An 18858-nucleotide genomic window follows, 5' to 3' on the forward strand; every position below is an offset into this window, starting at 1 on the left:
TGCTATTAATGATGAATAATATAATATGTGCTTTTAGGGGGAACACATATTTTGAGCTGCAGAGAGAAAAGGAGCAGCAGCTCATATCGTAATTTCGTCTTTGTGTCTTTTCTTCGGCAATATATATATATATATATATATATATATATATATATATATATATATATATATATATATATATATATATATATATATATATATATATATTTTATCCAGTCAACAATAGGCTATAGTAGAGTTAATGTTATAAACCATTTATTGTTTAAGGGTGCGCAACGAGAGCTGTCAATTTTAATAGATACTTGCACATAGTAGAAAAAAAAATTAAAGACACTTCATACACTTAAAAAAGCGGACTTGAGGCATTTAAAGGTTTATTGATTGTCTAGAGTGTTATATTTGTTTTTTAAAGGGATTCTTGGTACATTTATTTTAAAGAAAAACAACTTGTTCTGTGCTTCTAAGCAAAAGCAGCTGAATTTTTAATGAAGGTCTGGCTGACCGTTGCTGCGCCAGGAGGGGGTGCTAGGATGCTGGCGCTCCTAGTGTTAAAGAACACAGAGCAGCAGGCACCAGGAAAAAGGAGTGCCATTGTGAAAAAAAAAGAAAGTTTCAGAAAGTCAGCGACAATCTAAAGGACAAAAGCAATTTATAGCACATTAATGATTGTCTGCATTTGATGATCAACCTTTGTGCAGACATATTCCTCCCTGTGTAATGCAACTTCTATAACCACACACTCTATGGACTATGTAAGTGACATAAGTTATAGACATTTTAACTCTGACATTAGTCCTGTGAGTATGCTATGTTTGACAGCCCAGAGGCAGGATGTAGACTTTAACATGAAAAAGACATTACTTTATTTATCCTCAAGTTCACATACAGCAACCACGATCTTCGAGGCCTTTGAGACCACGCTTGTGGAATCACATGATGTGTACAGTATCGTGCTTGGAGACAATATGACAAAGGTTGAAAGAACTGAAGCTGTACTGCGCACACTTTATAGCTTGGAAAAATAAAATGAATAAATAAAAAGCAGTTAAAGCATTTGAGTGTTATGCATTGTCTCTCACTATATCCCAGCCTTTCCTACACTGAAGTGTTCATGATCTACACGTCATTAACTTGTTTGAAGATGATGTTATTTAAAAAAAATATTGGTAATTCTATCAGTATTAGCAATCAGGGACAAGTAATTATAGGTAAGCTTCAGTGGTTAGAGCAGGGGTTGGCCACCCACGGCTCTTTCACCATGCTGAGGCTCCCTGTAGCTTTGGAGAATAAATAATAACTATTCAATTTTAAGTGTATTTTATTTTTGTTCATTTTAATTAAATTGTAACTCTAATTTTTAAGATTATTGTGATCTTGTCACATTAAAATACAAGGTTTTTAACCTTTTATCACTAAAAATATGCATCACAATCACCAAAAACCCCTCAGACGCATACAGTCTTTATGTGCAGACCTGTGCGCTGAACTGGCAAAGTTAATACATTATTCAGATAATTTTGCAAATATTTATTCTGCTCTGTTCAGTAAAAGAGTGCGCTTAAAAAAAAAAATAAAAATAAAATAAAATAAATATATATATATATATATATATATATATATATATATATATATATATATATATATATATATATATATATATATATATATATATATATATATAATTTTGTTGCATACAGAAAAAAATTCATTTTTTCTGTAACACTTCCTTGATTTCATAAGCAACACACTGTAGTTTTTTTATACATAGCATAAATGTAAAAAAATATCAATACATGCAGTGTTATTTTCATTTTAGTTGTCAAAAAATATCTGCAGTCCCGGTGTTTTCTTTTTTTGTGGAAGCTGTGCCCAAATGGCTCCTTGAGTGTTAAAGGTTGCCAACCCCTGGATCAGAGTTAGCTCAAAGGACAACTACTAAACAACGGTTTGCAGCATCCCCCTCTACCCTAAGCACCCTCTAATCAGCTGAAGTAGCACAGTGGTGTAAACTGATGTGAACATGAGCCAGCCCAAGGTTTCTTCAGCTTTGGTAAAACCCCTGGTTTGCAGGATATGACAGAAATGGTTGTGGGTGTTTTGAAATGCATCAAAGCTGGGGTGTGTTTTCAAGCCCTGCAGCTACTGAATATCCTCTTGCAAGCGAAAGCTTTTCCTTAAAGGTTGCATGGCTTTACATCATTAAGATAAAGTTTTCTATTATCCATTTCCTTCTTAGGAGTTTGTGTGGAAGCCCACTCAGAATGAGAAATGTATCACCTCGCCAAGTATAGCAGATGGATGAAGATTGTGATGCAATCAATCCACGCTGACCTGACAGCAACACAGCGCACACTGCAGGACTGACACACGGCAGGACTGACACTGCAGGCAGGTAGGTTCAGGACAGAGTGAGAAGGAGAGGTTCAGGACTCAGGAAGAAAAACAAGTGGTCAAAATGATAGAGCAGCACAATCTTTGAGAGTCTTCGAGGTGATCCAGAGTCCCGCTGAGAGCAGAGTGCCAACACTGATTAGAAGAAGAGACAGGAAGAGAAGCAGCAAGGATTAGAGTGCCTTCATTGTGTGTGAGTGTGTGTGTGTGTGTGTGTGTGTGTGTGTGTGTGTGTGTGTGTGTGTGTGTGTGTGTGTGTGTGTGTGTGTGTGTGTGTGTGTGTGTGTGTGCGTGTGTGTGGCATGTTTCCCTGTGCTATATGATGTGACGTTAAGCTGAAAAACAGCCAAAACTAAAAAAGCAAGCTAGATAAGAGAAAAGGATGAGAGGAAGAAAGAAGGGGAGTCTCAGAAATGAGTTCAGATACTTGGCCACATGTATGTTAGTCTAAATATTAGCTGACTGACCAAACACACACTTGTGGTGTAGCTTTCACAGTAAGGATGTAGATTAGAGATGGACCAATATGGATTTTTTGGGGCTGATACCAATACTGACTATTAGTAGGCAAGGAGGCTGATAACTGATATTTGAAGCTGATGTTAATTTGCAGTCAAAGTGGAAATATTGGCGTAAAAATTTTTTGAACAAGACAAACTCCAACACTTAACTGCATTCAAATGCCTTCAAGCATGTGTTTATTACACAGCTCCCACGCTTAGCAGCTTGTTTAATAAAGTTAACTGAAATCCTAAAAAAGTAAATAGCTAAAGTTTTCTACAGTAAATTAAGTTTTCAAAAATTTCTATGTTACTTCAATAAAACTGGACAGAATTGAGTTTGTGCTGCCTTTTACAGGCATGTAATGCAGATTAGTTAATTTTCTGTTGGGTTTTACATGACTGGTTTTAAATGACCATCTAGGGCTTCCGCAGTGTAGACAGGGAGAAATTCTGTGCAGAGAAGCATCAACAACACAGTTGTGTGGGTTTCAGAATGGGTTTCATATCGGCTGTTGGATTAAAAAAAAGGCTGATGCCGACAGCCCCAAAATGCCGATTGTCCGCCCAGCCGATAATCGGTCTATCCCTAATGTAGATACGTGGCAGATACATGGACATAAACATTAGTCTGAATCAGATGGATGTAGAGATTCATGTATTGTCTGATAGTTTGTGCAACAAAGCACCTGATTACTTTATCTCACGTGTCACACCTACCGACCGCCATGGTTGGGAGGGGAGAACAGTGGGACCTGTGATGCTGTCAGGCTGTCAAGATTGTGTGACAAAACCAGGAAGGGCAGCAGTAAGACACATCTCTATTGATCTCAAAAGACTGGGAAAAATACTTTTTTCCACAAAAAATGGAAACGACAAAGAGGATGTTGGGCCTGGTCCACATTTGTTTCTTAAAATAATCCACTCACTGTGAGAACAAGAAATGTGCTATTTTCACACCTAACAGCAACCTCAGAATAACAATGTGCTCAGTTATACTCGGCTATGCATGAAGTGTTTCCTCTTGTTCTCTCTGGTGATAGTTTGTAATTAAGATCCCATTTAAACTATCAGCAGCAAATTGTAATCATCAAAAGAGGTCTGTTACTTTTAAACAGTTTGGCTAACAATGTCAGAGTTTATGGTACAGTCCAAAACTTGCTAATAGTGCTAAATTTCCAGAGGGATTGGGGATAAAGAAGGAGGCTAAATTTTCCTCCACATGAGAGGAGAGAGGATAATTAAGAGTAAAGCCTGCTTACATGTTTTTCTCCAACCCTGCTGTTTGAGTTACAACTTTTTAATTTGTTATGGTACATTAAAGAAGCTCAACCTGCATGAAAAAAAAAACTAGAAATCGGTTTTAATGTAAAAAGAACAAACTCCACAAACTTATAATTAAAGCTAACACCTGAGTGACCTTACAGTTATTCATTTTATATCCAATGAGAAAGGCGTAAGGCATTAAATGCGGATTTAATTGTAGGTTTGTAGGCTATTCTACAAATGTAGTGTGCGACTTGATGTCTATTTTATTTCTGTTTTAATTTATGGAAAGCAAACCATGGAAAAGCCTGACAAAAGCTCTCTGTTTGCTCACACATTCAATTTAATCTGACACAAAGGATGTAAATGAAAATGCTTCTTATCAACATTGTATTTAATCATAAAAGTTGATTCAACAATAGGAACCATTAACTCCCTCTCTTTATAGCGAAACAGTTCACATTTAACAACAGAGGATTAGAAAAGACAAAAATGATTGAATGTTATAAGGAAAAAAGTCTTAATGTCACATTATTTAAGTTGTGACAATATAAGAGAAAAAGAGCTGATGAACAAGAAAAATATGTGTAGTGTTTGTCCCCTCCCTTGTGGCCAAATTGTTGAAAATCACACGCTGTAGTCCCTCTCAGGGGTTAAAATATGTGCCAAAGTGGTTGGCAAACACTCAACTGCACCAAGGTATTTTTTGTTTAAAGTTGTTTTTTTTTATTGTTGTGAACTAAGAAGTGATGGACATGTCACAATCATTTGAGAATCAATCTTGTGGCACAAAACTAAATTGGGCAAGACTATTGGAAAAAAATGGCCAATTTTATTGGTGCAAGAGATCACAGGTTGTAGATTTGCTTTTTCAATTATACAGCACTGTTTTTTACAATCATTTCTAAATAATTTCGCAGACCCCCAAGCTATGGTGTACAGACTCCACTTTGAGAAACACTGATCTACAGTGTAATAATGCTGCAGTATCATATAGGACTAAACACAACATCACAACAACATCAGCCTCTTATCCTAAAATGAGGGAAATGGATCATTTTGAGGAGTTAAATTTAATAGCTGAGGATGAACAGTGGTTACAGAAGTCATTACAAACTGCCCATTAGCTTCCCTGTCTCATAAGAGACTCAGCTTGATGCACAATCAGTTCAGAATCCCAGTACTTATGACACTGTGGCAGTGATGTGCTAAGAGTATTCATTTTAAATCTATGGAAAATACAACATAATCTTTTTAAAGACAAGAAGTATGTTTCTCATTTAAATCTTTTCAATCTATCCCATGAAAACAGGCTAACCATAGTCTAAAAGAAATATTTTTTTTCCTTGTGTGATTTATGACTTTATTCTTACAAATATTTCAATTTCATGCTATTAATACCACAAATTTTCATAATAATACAACTACAATCTTAGAGCTTAGGGTGTTATTTAACTGACATTACAAATGTAAAATCAAAGCCAGTGTTTGTGTATAAATGTGATGTAATAAACTCAGCTACCCCGCACATTACTTCCCAGCATTACACTATTCATGAGGCAGCTGTGACTCTTCCAGTCAGTTATCTCTTAATCAGAAGATTAGGGGCTCAATCCAAAGCTCAACTATCCACCCTGAAGTGAACTGTGTGTCTGGGACAGCAGTGTGTGAATGGGATTAGTTTATTCGGATGGGCACATTGCATAGCAGCCTCTGACATCAGTGTATGGACGTGGTGTGAAAGGGTGAATGCAAGTGTTAAAAGTGCATTGAGTTATCAAAGGTGAACATTTTTTTTTAGAATATGCAATAAAGTAGTGCTTCCCAATTCCAGCTTTAGAGCGATTATTTGTTTATCAACAACGGCAGATGCGTGTGCAACTTGAGTGCAGAAGCACTGCACTGGAGTATAATGGTTTGTCAACCGATGTGGAGGAATTAACCACCAAAAAACACATTTTTTAACTTAATGTCATCACTTTGACGGACAGCAAAATGCTCCCAGGTTTGTGAAATAGCAGCAAGTGGACAGATATTAGGTGGTCAGACGTTTTTAGCAGAGAAACCTAGCATGTACCCAGAGAGGAAACACAACTCTCACTCGATGCTCATGACTGCATTATCCATGGACACTTATCAGACTGTGACAGGATGTAAACATTGTTCCATAATATTCCCTAATTTGACTTTGGTCATGGAATCTGTTTCTGTTAATCATAATTTATAGGTTCACTCATTATTTACTGTCCATATTGAGTCCATGTTTGGTCAGAACCTCAGCCCCAACCCAACTTTTTCATTAAATAAGCAAAGTCAAATCTGTATTTTGAGTATCAGCAGTTATGATGGCTTGTTTGCAGTCAAACCTGGTTAACCGAGGTTGGATAACGAATACACATTTAATTACACACACGCAGCTGTCGCTGGTGTATCAGTGTAAAGAGTGACCCTGTTAACTGGTGACTCTTGGCCGTTAATCACGGCCGCCGTTGGCTGAAAGTCACCAGTTAGCATGGTCGCTATTAACGCCGCAATACCGGTTGCGCTGTAACGGTCGAAACTTGACAGAAGTTGCCTCTATTGTGTAGTATTGTTTTTGACAGCTGTTCCCAGAAAAAAACGTACATTTTGATGCTTCTAACAGGTTGAATTTAGTGTTTAATAACCGCTAACTCGTCTGAATGAATGGAGCTAAATGCTGCTTCTGCAGTGAAGATGCTTGCGCACCTTTATGATGACATACACTGATAATCCCTCTATATGTTTACACAGCATAATATATGAATGAAAATTAAGGAAGCCAAATACCAATAAAACAAAGGAAAAGAAAAAAAGAAGTGAAGACATGTGAGGGTGTTATCAATCATAAAGACAGCTTGTCACACAGAGAATGTGTCTTTTAAGTCCCATGAAGAGCCTGGTACATATGCACCAAAGGTTATCAGTCAAAAGTTTCAGTTTCTAACAGTGTTCCTGACCGGCTTTGCCAACGCTTGTTATCATAGATTATTCTGAATGCAGAATCCTCACAGCTAATTTATTCAGTTTTAATTAAATTTTGGAAAGATTCCAGTCTGGTTTTAGGCTGCTTCCCTGCATAAAAGAGACCGCTCTCCTGAGGGTCACAAATGACCTTCTTTGGACTAGAGATAAAAGAGGACGCAGGCTTACTTTCTAATTTTTTTTTTCAGATCTCTGTGTTCAATTGCCCATGCAGTAATACTTGACCTGTTCTAGCAACGTTGGCATTTACGACACAACACTGCCACGGTTCAGCAAGCATCACAGAACACTCTTAAAAGGTAAGTCTACCTTATCATGACAATGCCGCACAGCACAGTGACCTTTATTAGCAACACAGTGTCATTGTCTATATAATTTCTTCCACTGGGGGAAATTGTCACATTACAACCCAGCTGTTTCAACACAGTGCTCAGGTAACATTCATTCTTTGTCTAAGGCTGAAGAAAAATCATCTCTGCTCCTTGTGACTGTAAGAGGTTTGTCAACAGGGGGATTTTTAATAAGCACTACACCAAAGGAAACTGTAGTAATCTCTTGTCTCAAGCTTTGATGAAAAGTTCACAGAGGTTACGCAGCTATGCCTCCACAACCAGCTGAAGCTCCTCTGTACAATGAAACCCGTCCTCTCAGCAGCTGACTTGGAGTAAATCATTAAAGCTAATATCACCTCTCATTTAGATGGGCTGTTCTTTCGCTGCAGCCAAGGGTTTCTTTAACACCTGTGGTTAAAAAAGAATGCTCCCACCTGTTTTCATTTCCACTGGCAGGCTCCCTGTAAGGTTTGAAATCCTTTCTGAGATCATACTGATAGTTCTGAGGCACAGTGTGACCCAGCTTATGGCTACATAACTGACCTTTTAATCTCTTTTAATCAGAGCACACCTCTGTATCCTCTGGTAGAGCCACCTATGAAACCATTCTGGACTCATGTGGACCAGGTCCCTTTTAACATAAAACAGGAGAGCATATAATTAAAGCTAGTCATAAATAGCACTAACCACATCTGGCTCTATTAGTTAGATATATATATATACGCATTTGTCAGTATATCTTTATCCAGATGTTCAGTGTTTCAGTGGCTTTGTCCCCGATTTATTGTTACCTACCAAAAGTCATCAGCATGCCTGCAGTTCTTTGACGGTAAAACATACCTCTTGGCTTGAATTCCCCCTTGTTTGCCATAGACTAGCTTTTTTTGTGAATATTTCCAAACCCTCATCATTCTGTATCTTCAAAATCAAGCTTTTCAATCAACACTCTGGACCCTGACGAGGAACATGTATGCAGAGTAACCCATCACTCAAAATAATTAATTATTAACACTTCACTTACTGTCTCCTTGGCAACGGAGTGGCCCTACGGTCAGCTTCGCCTCGGAGCCGGATCTGTTTGTGTCGCCTACAGCAACCTGGCTGACTGGCAGGTGTTCTTTATGAATCAGGAGACCTGAATCTTCTCTCCTGAAAGACGGGTCAAAAGAAACACACACAGGGAGATATGAGAGTATATCCAGATCAAGAATGAACCAAATTACAGAAACACAGCTCATGGCTTGAAAGTTGCTGGTTCACTTCCCAGGCACTGCTACAGTACGCTTAAACAAGCTACCTCAACCAGGACTGTTCTGGGAACCAGTGTGTATGCAACCCCCTCAACTCTAACATTTCTTTGCTAGTGAATGCCCAAAGTGCCTGTTTGCTCATGTATATTTAAAGCAGGCCTATGTGTTACATGTTTCATAACAGAGTGTAAAAATTTAAAGTCCCCTCAAGGATTCACAAGTATGTCTTCTTCTTCTGGTTCTGCCACCTCTTTTTTGTGCAGGACACACTTTACTTGTGTGACCTAGAGAGCACATTTAAAACACCTGGAGAAAGACATTTTACATAAGTCTGTATCCCACCTGTGTACTGTAGCTGCAGATAATAAATGCCACCCATTAATTATCAATTAGAAACATGTGCCATTCATCACTCTGTTACATCATAATTAAATCTGATTTATACATTTTAAAGCTCCTGTGGGGAGTTTTTTTTCCCACTGGTTGTGAAGCAGCCTGAATTCAATACTGATCCCTCTTTCTGAGCTTATAGCATAAGAGACCATCAATATAAAGACCGACTAATTATAGATATTTTTTTAATGCCTGGGACTCTTGTCACAGGGTTGCTATCAGAGAAATTCGTCCACATTCAGTGATATGTAGAAATACTTTAGTATAGCAGGGCATTTTTTTTCATCTATTTTGTCAGAAAACATGCCTCACCAATGAACAAAATAATATCAACAAAGAAAATAAAAGGGACTGCTTAAAGTTCCTTTCTGGACCTTTAACATGACAAATTTTCTACAAATTCAGTAGAATCTGGACAACACTTTTTGACCCTCTACCGAGACCCCCAGAAGTTAAGGAACAGCTTCTACCTGGAAGCAATTAGACTGCTAAACTCAAGCAGAGTTCTGTAGATTCCCCCTCCTCCCAACACACACACACCCATCTGCACTAAGGACACTTTATCACTTATGCTGCGTTCCATTGTAACTTGGAACTGGGAAGTTGGGAGTGGGAGTGACGTCATCTCTGAGCTCAGCGTTCCAGTTGCCAAGTCAGAAAAACTTGCCTTAACAGCAGTATTTCTAACATCCAATAATACTTGATATATGGCTGATTTGTTGCGACAAACACAAATAATATAAAAAGAGCTTAATTACTGTTTACCCCTGAACACGCAATTTCCTACTTAAAATGTCCTACTAAAATCCAACTGGAAACTTGGGGGTGGTGTGGGTGCTCCTTCTTACAAGTCGGAAATTCAGACCTCGGGTCGCCCAGCTGGGCGTTCCCACTCGGAACTTGGAAATTCGGACTTCTGAGTACAAATGGAATGCAGCATTAGGTGCAATATAGCTGTCTACCTCACGTATTTAGCAGTACAACATTCACTTGCCGTAGTTTGAGTTTGTTAATGTTATGTTAAGTCAGGTGTTTATATTTCTACACAAAATCAGATTATTCCATATCTCCTCGTTTTAACACATTTTTTTTAATACATATTGTTTATCTCCATTATTTATCAGGCTTAAAACCAGGACCTTGAGATTGACAATAAAGCTCCTTGAATCCTTGAAACATGATGGATAAATAAGATCTTAATAATACATAAACTCAAAGGAACGAATGTTGAAAAACAAAACAAAACAAAAACAAAAAACTATCCCAAAAAACAAACAAACAAAAAAAATGTAGAGCTTCTCCTGGCTTAGATACTGGTTATAAACACTGCTTCCTCCATTGTAACAAGTAATGCTATAACTATATTATACAACTACAAAATTAAAACTCTAAAAAGATATATATTTTTTAATAAGATTTTGTTGCAGCAATTATGTATAATCGTAATAACTTACATGCATGTGTTAATTTTTCACATACGTTTTCTTTGTGTAAGTTTATTGATGTTAAATAAAAGAGGTGATGACAGATAAGGGCTCCTGAATGGAGAAGGAACACCGGGTGAAAAATCTGTTAAAAAGTTGTTGAAGCAATTATCGTTTTTAGCAGTTAAACATCTGTGGGTTTTGATTATCAGAGAGAGGGCAATGCTACATGAGACAGAGCACATTTCATGTGGCCATCAAACAGAATTTGGGCCTTCTTTTCAGGGAGGAAGAAGGAATTATGCACTCCAATATTCAGTCACTGAAGGTGACACACAAATGTATAATTTATTATTGTAGATGGATGTATGGTGAACGAGCAGATGGATAAATTTATATTTAAATCTATCTATGGATGAGACAAGATCAGACAATGAATCAACAAAATGAGGAAATTAATCAGGAGAATGAAATCAATCAAAAAATAAAACACACAAAATATTCAAAATAATGTATCATTTTGTCAGGAAATCTCATTAAGTAGTCTGTTCACACAGCCTCATGTTGGCACCAACATTGAATATTTAATAACTGCAGCCTGTAAAGTGGGAATGAGTTTTATAATGACACATGTATTCCACACAGAACTATTAAATATAATTGTTTGCTATCCTTTTAAGTTTGGAAGTGAAAAGCCGAGATGTAATTTATGGCTTTGTGTGTGAATGTCTATTTCCATGTGCTGCCAAATTTATGGGTAACGACTGGAAATAGAGTTATAAGGGTAATATTTCAAAAAGTCACTCAGCCAAACAATGAGACATTAATGCATCAAATATTAATGGAGAGAACAAGACAGAGTAAGACTTATTTGTAATCTCATCAGTTTTAGAGATGAGGAAGGAGACATGAAAGTAAATGAACTCTCTGTCTTTCTTGCTTACGTAAAACACGCTTACACACACACAAGCACACACCCGAAGACAGAAATGCAATCGGTTTAATGAGAATATCCATCAGCTGGCTAAAAGAGCTTTGAAACACAAACTGTTGGTTCTGGAGGCAAACATGGCTCTTAAATAAATGTGTCCCTGATAGTGGGATCCATCATTAAGTCACTTTGAAGTTAGACACTTCATCAGACCATCCAGCTTAGGCAGCCACTGTGCTGACAGATTAATGAAAACATTAGCATTAGCAGCAGTGACAATTTCACTGTCGGTGCAGTGAAATTGTCCCTTCAAAGATTCCACGGATGAGACACGTTTCACTTTTAAGTTCAAGCTGATATAACAGTACAATCATTTGGATTCTTTCAGGGACATGCTCTGCTCTTTTTAGAGGTTGTGCAGTGACTCAGAATAACTTCATGCCTCAATGTCAGCCACAGTAGATAATCTTATTGTGACTGATAATTTAAAAAACAGCTGCATGAAGAGCAATCAAAAATAAGTTAAAGTAGTTCATCTGAGAAGCTTAGAAAATACATGTGAGGTTCAAATAAAAAAAAAAAATACTCTTCTGTCCCCAGAAAACATTTAGCACAAGGTTCAATTCTGAAAGTTTAAGTAGGAGAAGTAATACCAGATAAATTCTTGATATGAGGATGAAATGAGCTCTCACTTTAGACACCATTACAACCTGCTCTCAACATGTTCTTGTTGTGATCGACCTCAAGTGGACATTTTTATCAGCAGGTGTAAACACAAACAAGTCTGAGGGGTCGTTTACAGTAAATGTAAACAGTGCCATGTAAACAGTAAGCTGGCGTTTTCAGTGCAAACACTGACGTCATGCTCTGCACAAGTGCATACAACAGTCCAACAGTACCATTGTTACGATTGTCATGGACTACCGTGTTGTGCATGTACTGCTGAATCTGCTGACCGTCTGTATACAAAATGTGCATCTGTTGCTCCACTTCTGCACTTAGTTTTTACCCAAGCACCAGATGAACGACAAAACTTTACTTCGGTGGAGATCTCCCAAAAGTGGCATCTGGACAATATTTGTAATTGAGCCACCTACAGGTTTGGCATGTTTACGTTTTCAGTCCCTCAGCGTTTCCGTGTGAAAGCAGACTTTTTACTGTGTTTTTTCTGCGTTTTAGAAGAAACGTTGTTGTGTAAATGGGGCCTCAGATCTAAACACCAGGGCCCATTCTGCGTATCCATGATCACAAAAAAAGCAGGATGTGCATGATGATGATGATGATGATGATGATGTTGTTTTTTTCTTTATTCAATCAAGAGTCTGCTTTTTGTATCTTCATACAGGGTGATCCTTTTAAGTATGAGAAACGTGACCTGCGAGTAGTTTATCATAGATTAATAATGCACATGGTAGACAAAAGGAAGGTTTGTATGTTTTATGTTTTTCAGAGGAGATGAGTCAATACAGGATCTCTTTTATCTGTTATTACTGCAACATTTTTTACTGATAAGTTACAGAACTTCAATAAACTTCTTAATCAAAGTTTCATATCTTATCATCGTCTCATGTCTGTCACTCCTCTGTCCTTCCAACTTCCCATGACAGCAGCGCTGCATCACTATACTTTGGCCAACATTGTAATAGGCTGATGAAAAGAAATGGGGCGTAGTTTTTATTTATGTTTAAAGAGGGAAAGTGAAATCCAATCAAAAGTGGTCACTAGGAATTTATTCATAGAGTGCCATTTGTCCAGGTGTCGATAGCTGTGATCAGAACGGTGCACCTGTGTTTTAATCGGCCAGGAAATGTCCCTTAAAACTGGAGTAACCCCATGTATGGGATTTGCAGAAACAGTGTGGATAAGTATATGGACTAACATAGTCGGCAAAGTGTTGGTTAGGGCAGGTCATAAGTTCACTGACACCTGCTTTGGTCTCTATCTCTGGGTTTGCGGCTCTACCAACCCCAGGGTTCCATGTGGACATGCGGAGGGCAGGTAACTCACAGAACAGAGCCATACCTCCTGGGTACCATTCCTGGATTACTAAACAGATGCTCGATTTATGTTAAGTGTGCAAAACTATCTCAAACCTCTTTGATAGAAAAGGCTTTGAGAAAAAAGACTAAGTAAAAAAACAAGGTAACAAACTTGGCTGGAATTTCTAAATGTAAACATTTATTGAAGAACAGGAGAAGCTGCTTTCATTAGCCTCAGTTCATGTGTCTAATCTCATATTGTTGTGTGCTGGACTGGCTCACGCACAGTGGGAGAGTACCACAGGGGAGATGCTTTGCATCTTTTTCAAAGGGGATCTGTAATCCCACACAGAGAATATGGCACTAGTTGGCTTATTACAAAAGAATTCTTGGCTTCAGAAATAAAACTAGATCGCCCTATAAACCTAGTTATATGCTAATATTTGCAGGTAGACAAAAGAACACAATGTTTTACTCATTTGTTCTTGATTTTGTTTTTGCTTTTGGAAGAGTTAGAAAATCTGATAACATGTTCTAAACTCTTTGTGATGAGAATGAATTATCCTTTTCTCTAAATCCCCACACTATTAGCTGGTTAAAGAAATCAAAGCTTGACAGACCTGCTGTGCCCCTTTACAATAATGTGACCAAATGATTTTTATAGTGTTTGGGATGTTAAAGAAGCCCAGTATATGAAGAAGTAAGTGCAATGCGAAGTGAGAATTATTGCTTAGGAGGATCTGTTGAAGGTCATTAAATACAGCTGGGTATTGAGAGAATCATTCAGAGCACTGGCAGCCAGGCAGACTGATATAAAGTAACAGATGTGTAGATTTAGCTGTATGGATGCTCCGGTATGACCTCCATGCTCCACAGCAGAGAGCAGACTTGTGACTGAAAACTTTGATCACACTGCCAGCTGTCTGTGCAGACTTTAACTAGAATCAATGTAGAGCTGACACTGTAGGGAGCTTAGTCAATACATGACAGTGTGTTTATTTTCCTGATTAACTGTTACTTAAAAGTCTGGCTCACCATTGTTTGTGGTCGGCGTCACAGTTGCAGTAGTACTTTTGGTCGGTGCAGTTCCTATCGATGCCACAGGCGCATTTCTGGATGCCGGGGGCTGAGCCTCCCCAGTAGATGTGTTTCTCACTGCCTCGACCGACCCACCACGTGTAGGGGGTACCATCTGGGGAGAAAACACAGACAGAAGAAAAAGTTTGTTAAGGAAAAAGACCAAGGAAACTGTATAAGAAAGTACTTAAGTACTTGTAAAACATTAGTGTTGCTGATGAGTGTGTGTGCATGTGTGTGTTTGATAAGCTGCTGTATCTTAATTATGTCTTATAAAAAAAGGGTTGTTTTATTGTGATCTGCCAAGGAACTGAAGTAAATCAGCTTAAGGCTAACTCTGGTAAAATACATCAAATGGTAACATTCATGTTCAGTATTTTACATCGACCCTCATTAATCAAATTAAAGAAATTTAGTCTTAGGTAAATGATGGCATCATTGCTATCATGTAACCAGTTGTGGTCCATGCACTGTCTCAGTTTAACAAAGCAAACATGGCAGACATCAGAGTTGGAAACAAGGATTAGGTATACAGCTGCTAAGAAAACAGGGGAAACTGGGTATGGTTGTAACATATGGAGAGTTGTAACACCACCAATTCCACCAATCAGGGATAAGATAGGAGTCATAAGATCATTTCAATATTTAACCACTTTCACCCTGAACACAAATGGTGATTGTTAGAGCTGGAAACAGGTGCATACAGATTTTATAGCAAAAAAAACCCAACTGATTTTGAGGTAAAAAAAAGTAAATTTTTGTCTTAGACTTTATTTTTTTTTTAGTTCTTATACTATTTCTGAAAAACCCATTTGACATACATCAGAATAAATTGTAGTTTCTCAGGCAAAATGTGATGCATTTTTTCCCCATGTTAATTTCAATCCACTATGCTAACACAGCTAGCTAAACACTGGCTGACAGGGATGGGGTGGGTTGTAACACATCTTTAAACCATCCTCCTAAGTACAACTAAGCACATTTTCTTGATTTTAATAATGTTACACAATGCATAGGCAGAGGAAAAGAAAGACTGACAGAGATGTCTGATGAAGTCACAAGGAATGGTACGTCAGTCAGAACAGTAGTCTCTAAACATACATACTGTTGAGGATGAACTCTTACGTCACACAGGAAGTGAGTAATAGTCTGTCACAGAGAGACACATTGTTCTGGATTGTCCTTTTTAATAAGCTTTTTTTTGCTTTTTTTGTCTAACTGTTACAACTTACCCCACCATGTGTTACAACCAACCCGGTAGTAGGGTAGGTCGTAACTAAGCAGCAACCTCCGGTCTGAGAATGTGAGACAATGTGGAAGTGCTAAAATCTGCTGTTTCTCGAGTGTTCGCTTGAGGCTGGCTTCGGAAGTAGCGGAAGTCACAAACACTCCAAGCCAAAAAAAGACATTTTTAAAGCAGAAATTAACCTATTTACAGCCTGGTTCAAAAAACGTCTCCTGTCTGAGTCACTAATTTTACTACCGGCACCCACTGTACAGGGGGTGAATTTTTTTTTAACGTGGCCGTTCAGAGGATATTAAGATAGCGAGCTCCCCCAATAAGAGGCACAGCTGAGGGTCACGTGACGGCCAGCGCCCTGTGGCTGTAGGCGAAGTCCTTGCCACCACCAATATGGCCGCTATAGCCGATGTGCTTCATTTTCCGTTTCAGAAACAGACAGGTGACGTCGGCGAGACTACATCCATGTTTTATATGGTCGTAACACAGGACCACGATGTATTTGAAATCACCTGGTGAGGTCTGTGATATTCTTGGAGCGGTTTGAATTGGTGCCATTTGTAGAAAACTAATGTGGGAACTTTGCATTAAAGTTTGAGAACTCTGACTCAAAAATTCAGTGAGTTGGAGATGCTGAAGCAAAAAGTGTTACAACCATACCCAGTCTCCCCTACTCCAGCCAGCCTAAAAGACTCTTTAGCATGTGTCCAGCGTTATACCAATGAGAATGTGAGCCCTCAATAGATCACAAGCTACATTGTTGAAAATGCTGACTCACTATTGTTGTATCATCCTTACATGAGACATAAAAATCTTTTCATCTCGAGTTTCAAATACTCTCCCTGTCGCTTTGAGAAGAGCAGACACAAAAGCACAAACTTTTATTTTAAGGTAATTAGGCTGAGTCGAGTTACCTGTCCAAACCCTTTTCTATTACTAGTGATTAATTGTTAAATCGTTAACTGTTCGCGGCTTTTGTCGCATTAATGTGATTTATATCGACAGCGAGCAGCTGCATGGTAAATGAAATTCATTTGCTCAACATGTTTTACACAGCTGGATGGTAAATGCCTTTGAGACTGGCAGGCACACTTAGTCACAGATCACACCTGTGATTTTAGAGACCCACTAAAACACTGGCTCAGAGCTGCATGTACAGTTATCTTCTGCATTACAATGCACAGATCTCTGAGTATTTAAGTGTTTGTGTGAACACATCTGTTGATGCACAGCAGATGTGCAAAACAGAGGTGATGAGACACCTCTTTGTGTGCATGTGTGCCCGTGATTGTGTGCTTTAATGACAGAATGAGAGGTGAAGGATCACTGCTTTTCAATAAGAAATGTAATATTGTTTGCTCTGCCTCAGATAATGTATTCTGGCTGGAGACAGTAACAAGGTGGAGAGAAGGTGGAAATATTTTGGCGCCTGGAAATACATCACAATAATAGCAAGAGAGGAAGAAACAATATTACGTTTCCCTCTTTATTCTGGGAAAATAAGCTGCATTGTCAATATCGCTTTGTCAAATTCCATCAGACAATGAAATCTCCCGAGCCATATTTCTTCACAGCAGGGGATTGAAGAAGACTTTGATGAAGCACAATTGCATTGAGAGGCGGGATGTACTGTCTTATTACTCTTTCTGTTCTTTTAAAACTCCAGGAGGAAGCTACAGATGTGCCTGAGAGTATGAAGTCTATTCCCAGCCTGAGTATGTTATATGTGTGTGTGTGTGTGTGTGTGTGTGTGTGTGTGTGTGTGTGTGTGTGTGTGTGTGTGTGTGTGTGTGTGTGTGTGTGTGTGTGTGTGTGTGTGTGTGTGTGTGTGTGTGTGTGTGTGTGTGTGTGTGTGTGTGTGTGTGTTTGGCCTTTGTGACCTGTGGGTTTATTGTCCTCATAAAGAGAATTAGCCTCAGCTCTCTCAGGGCTACTGTTCAGAAAGGCCATTGTCAATAGGATTAACACTTCCTCCTCAAGAGACTTCCCAAGCCCTTTCCTCTGAGTGGACTCACATCTTTTATAACTTTTTATACAAGTAAGAAGTTTAAGACCTTCTCAGATCAGTCAGTGAGGGCTCTGACCAAAGACAGCCAAGCTAAGCCACTTGTCTTCTGAAAGGCCGTCTGTCCTGCTGCTCTAATAATTTAGACCAAAAGGATGAAGTTTGATGATTATTATTTTTTGCTTCGAAGTTGTTATTACCATAGCTGCAGGGTAGATCTCAGATGACTCCTCCTCGAGCCCTCACGTCTCCAGCCTTCACCTCTCACACTTTAGACCCTGGATCCCTTCCCTCCACCCTTCTTTTCCCTTCAATAAATTCTCCTAACTGCTTCATCTGTTGTGCTTTTGGGTTCAAACATGAGCATCTGGTTTCCAAACCTTAAGCCTGTGCTTGTTAAATCTGCATAGATGAGCTTAAAATTACAGTCTAATTCATAACGTATGCACAAAAGGTTAAATGCTCCGTAAACAGTCCTGTGGAGCAAATGGCATTAATGTGGACCTGTGTTATTTGCAAACATTACATGGGCAATTATGAATTCAATTTGAGCAAAATAGGTCATTTTCTCAGCAAATGTGAAAAATACACCTAACTCACAAGCACGAGTCCTAAAAGCTGTTAAAGGGAAATTTTTTAGTGAGAGCTGCTGCTAACTGCCCTGCAGTATTTATAAATGAGGACATGTTTATCTAGATGACATTACTATCTCGAGATGACTGTTAAAAAACATATCTGCATATTAAGTCTCATAATATTAATGTGACAAAACTTTTACTGAAACAATAATGAGATTAATTTCATACCTGTCAACAATTGAATTTGACAACGCATTGGATTCAATCTCTGGACGTCTCAACTCCCTGCATGCAGTAACAACCTTTCTGTGCTTCCTTTTTATTTTTCTATTTATTCATTTATTTATTTATTTATTTTTACCTCTGTCACATATCCTACACAATATTAACAAGGCTTTAATTGGTGTTGCAGGATCTTCAAAATAGTCCCTAAGAACTAAACCAGTTATTGGTTACTAGGGGTGGGAGAAAAAACTTGAAAATTGATAT

At 38.3% G+C, this 18858-nt stretch overlaps 1 protein-coding gene across 1 annotated transcript in view; it reads right to left on the reverse strand.

Moving 5' to 3' along the window:
- The window catches only part of cntnap2a (contactin associated protein 2a), a 533013-nt gene that overhangs the window by 74403 nt on the left and 439752 nt on the right, over positions 1-18858 (reverse strand). Inside the window, exons 16-17 of the mRNA XM_074693022.1 lie at positions 14505-14661; positions 8514-8641 (exon numbers count right to left, since the gene is read on the reverse strand). Of these exons, the coding sequence (XP_074549123.1) occupies positions 8514-8641; positions 14505-14661 (285 nt within the window). The remainder of the gene's footprint in view (positions 1-8513; positions 8642-14504; positions 14662-18858) is intronic.

This window comes from Halichoeres trimaculatus, unplaced genomic scaffold (assembly GCF_033239565.1).
Source record: "Halichoeres trimaculatus isolate MK-OKI-2021-1 unplaced genomic scaffold, fHalTri1.1 fHalTri1_scaffold_18, whole genome shotgun sequence".
Classification (NCBI taxonomy): domain Eukaryota; kingdom Metazoa; phylum Chordata; class Actinopteri; order Labriformes; family Labridae; genus Halichoeres; species Halichoeres trimaculatus.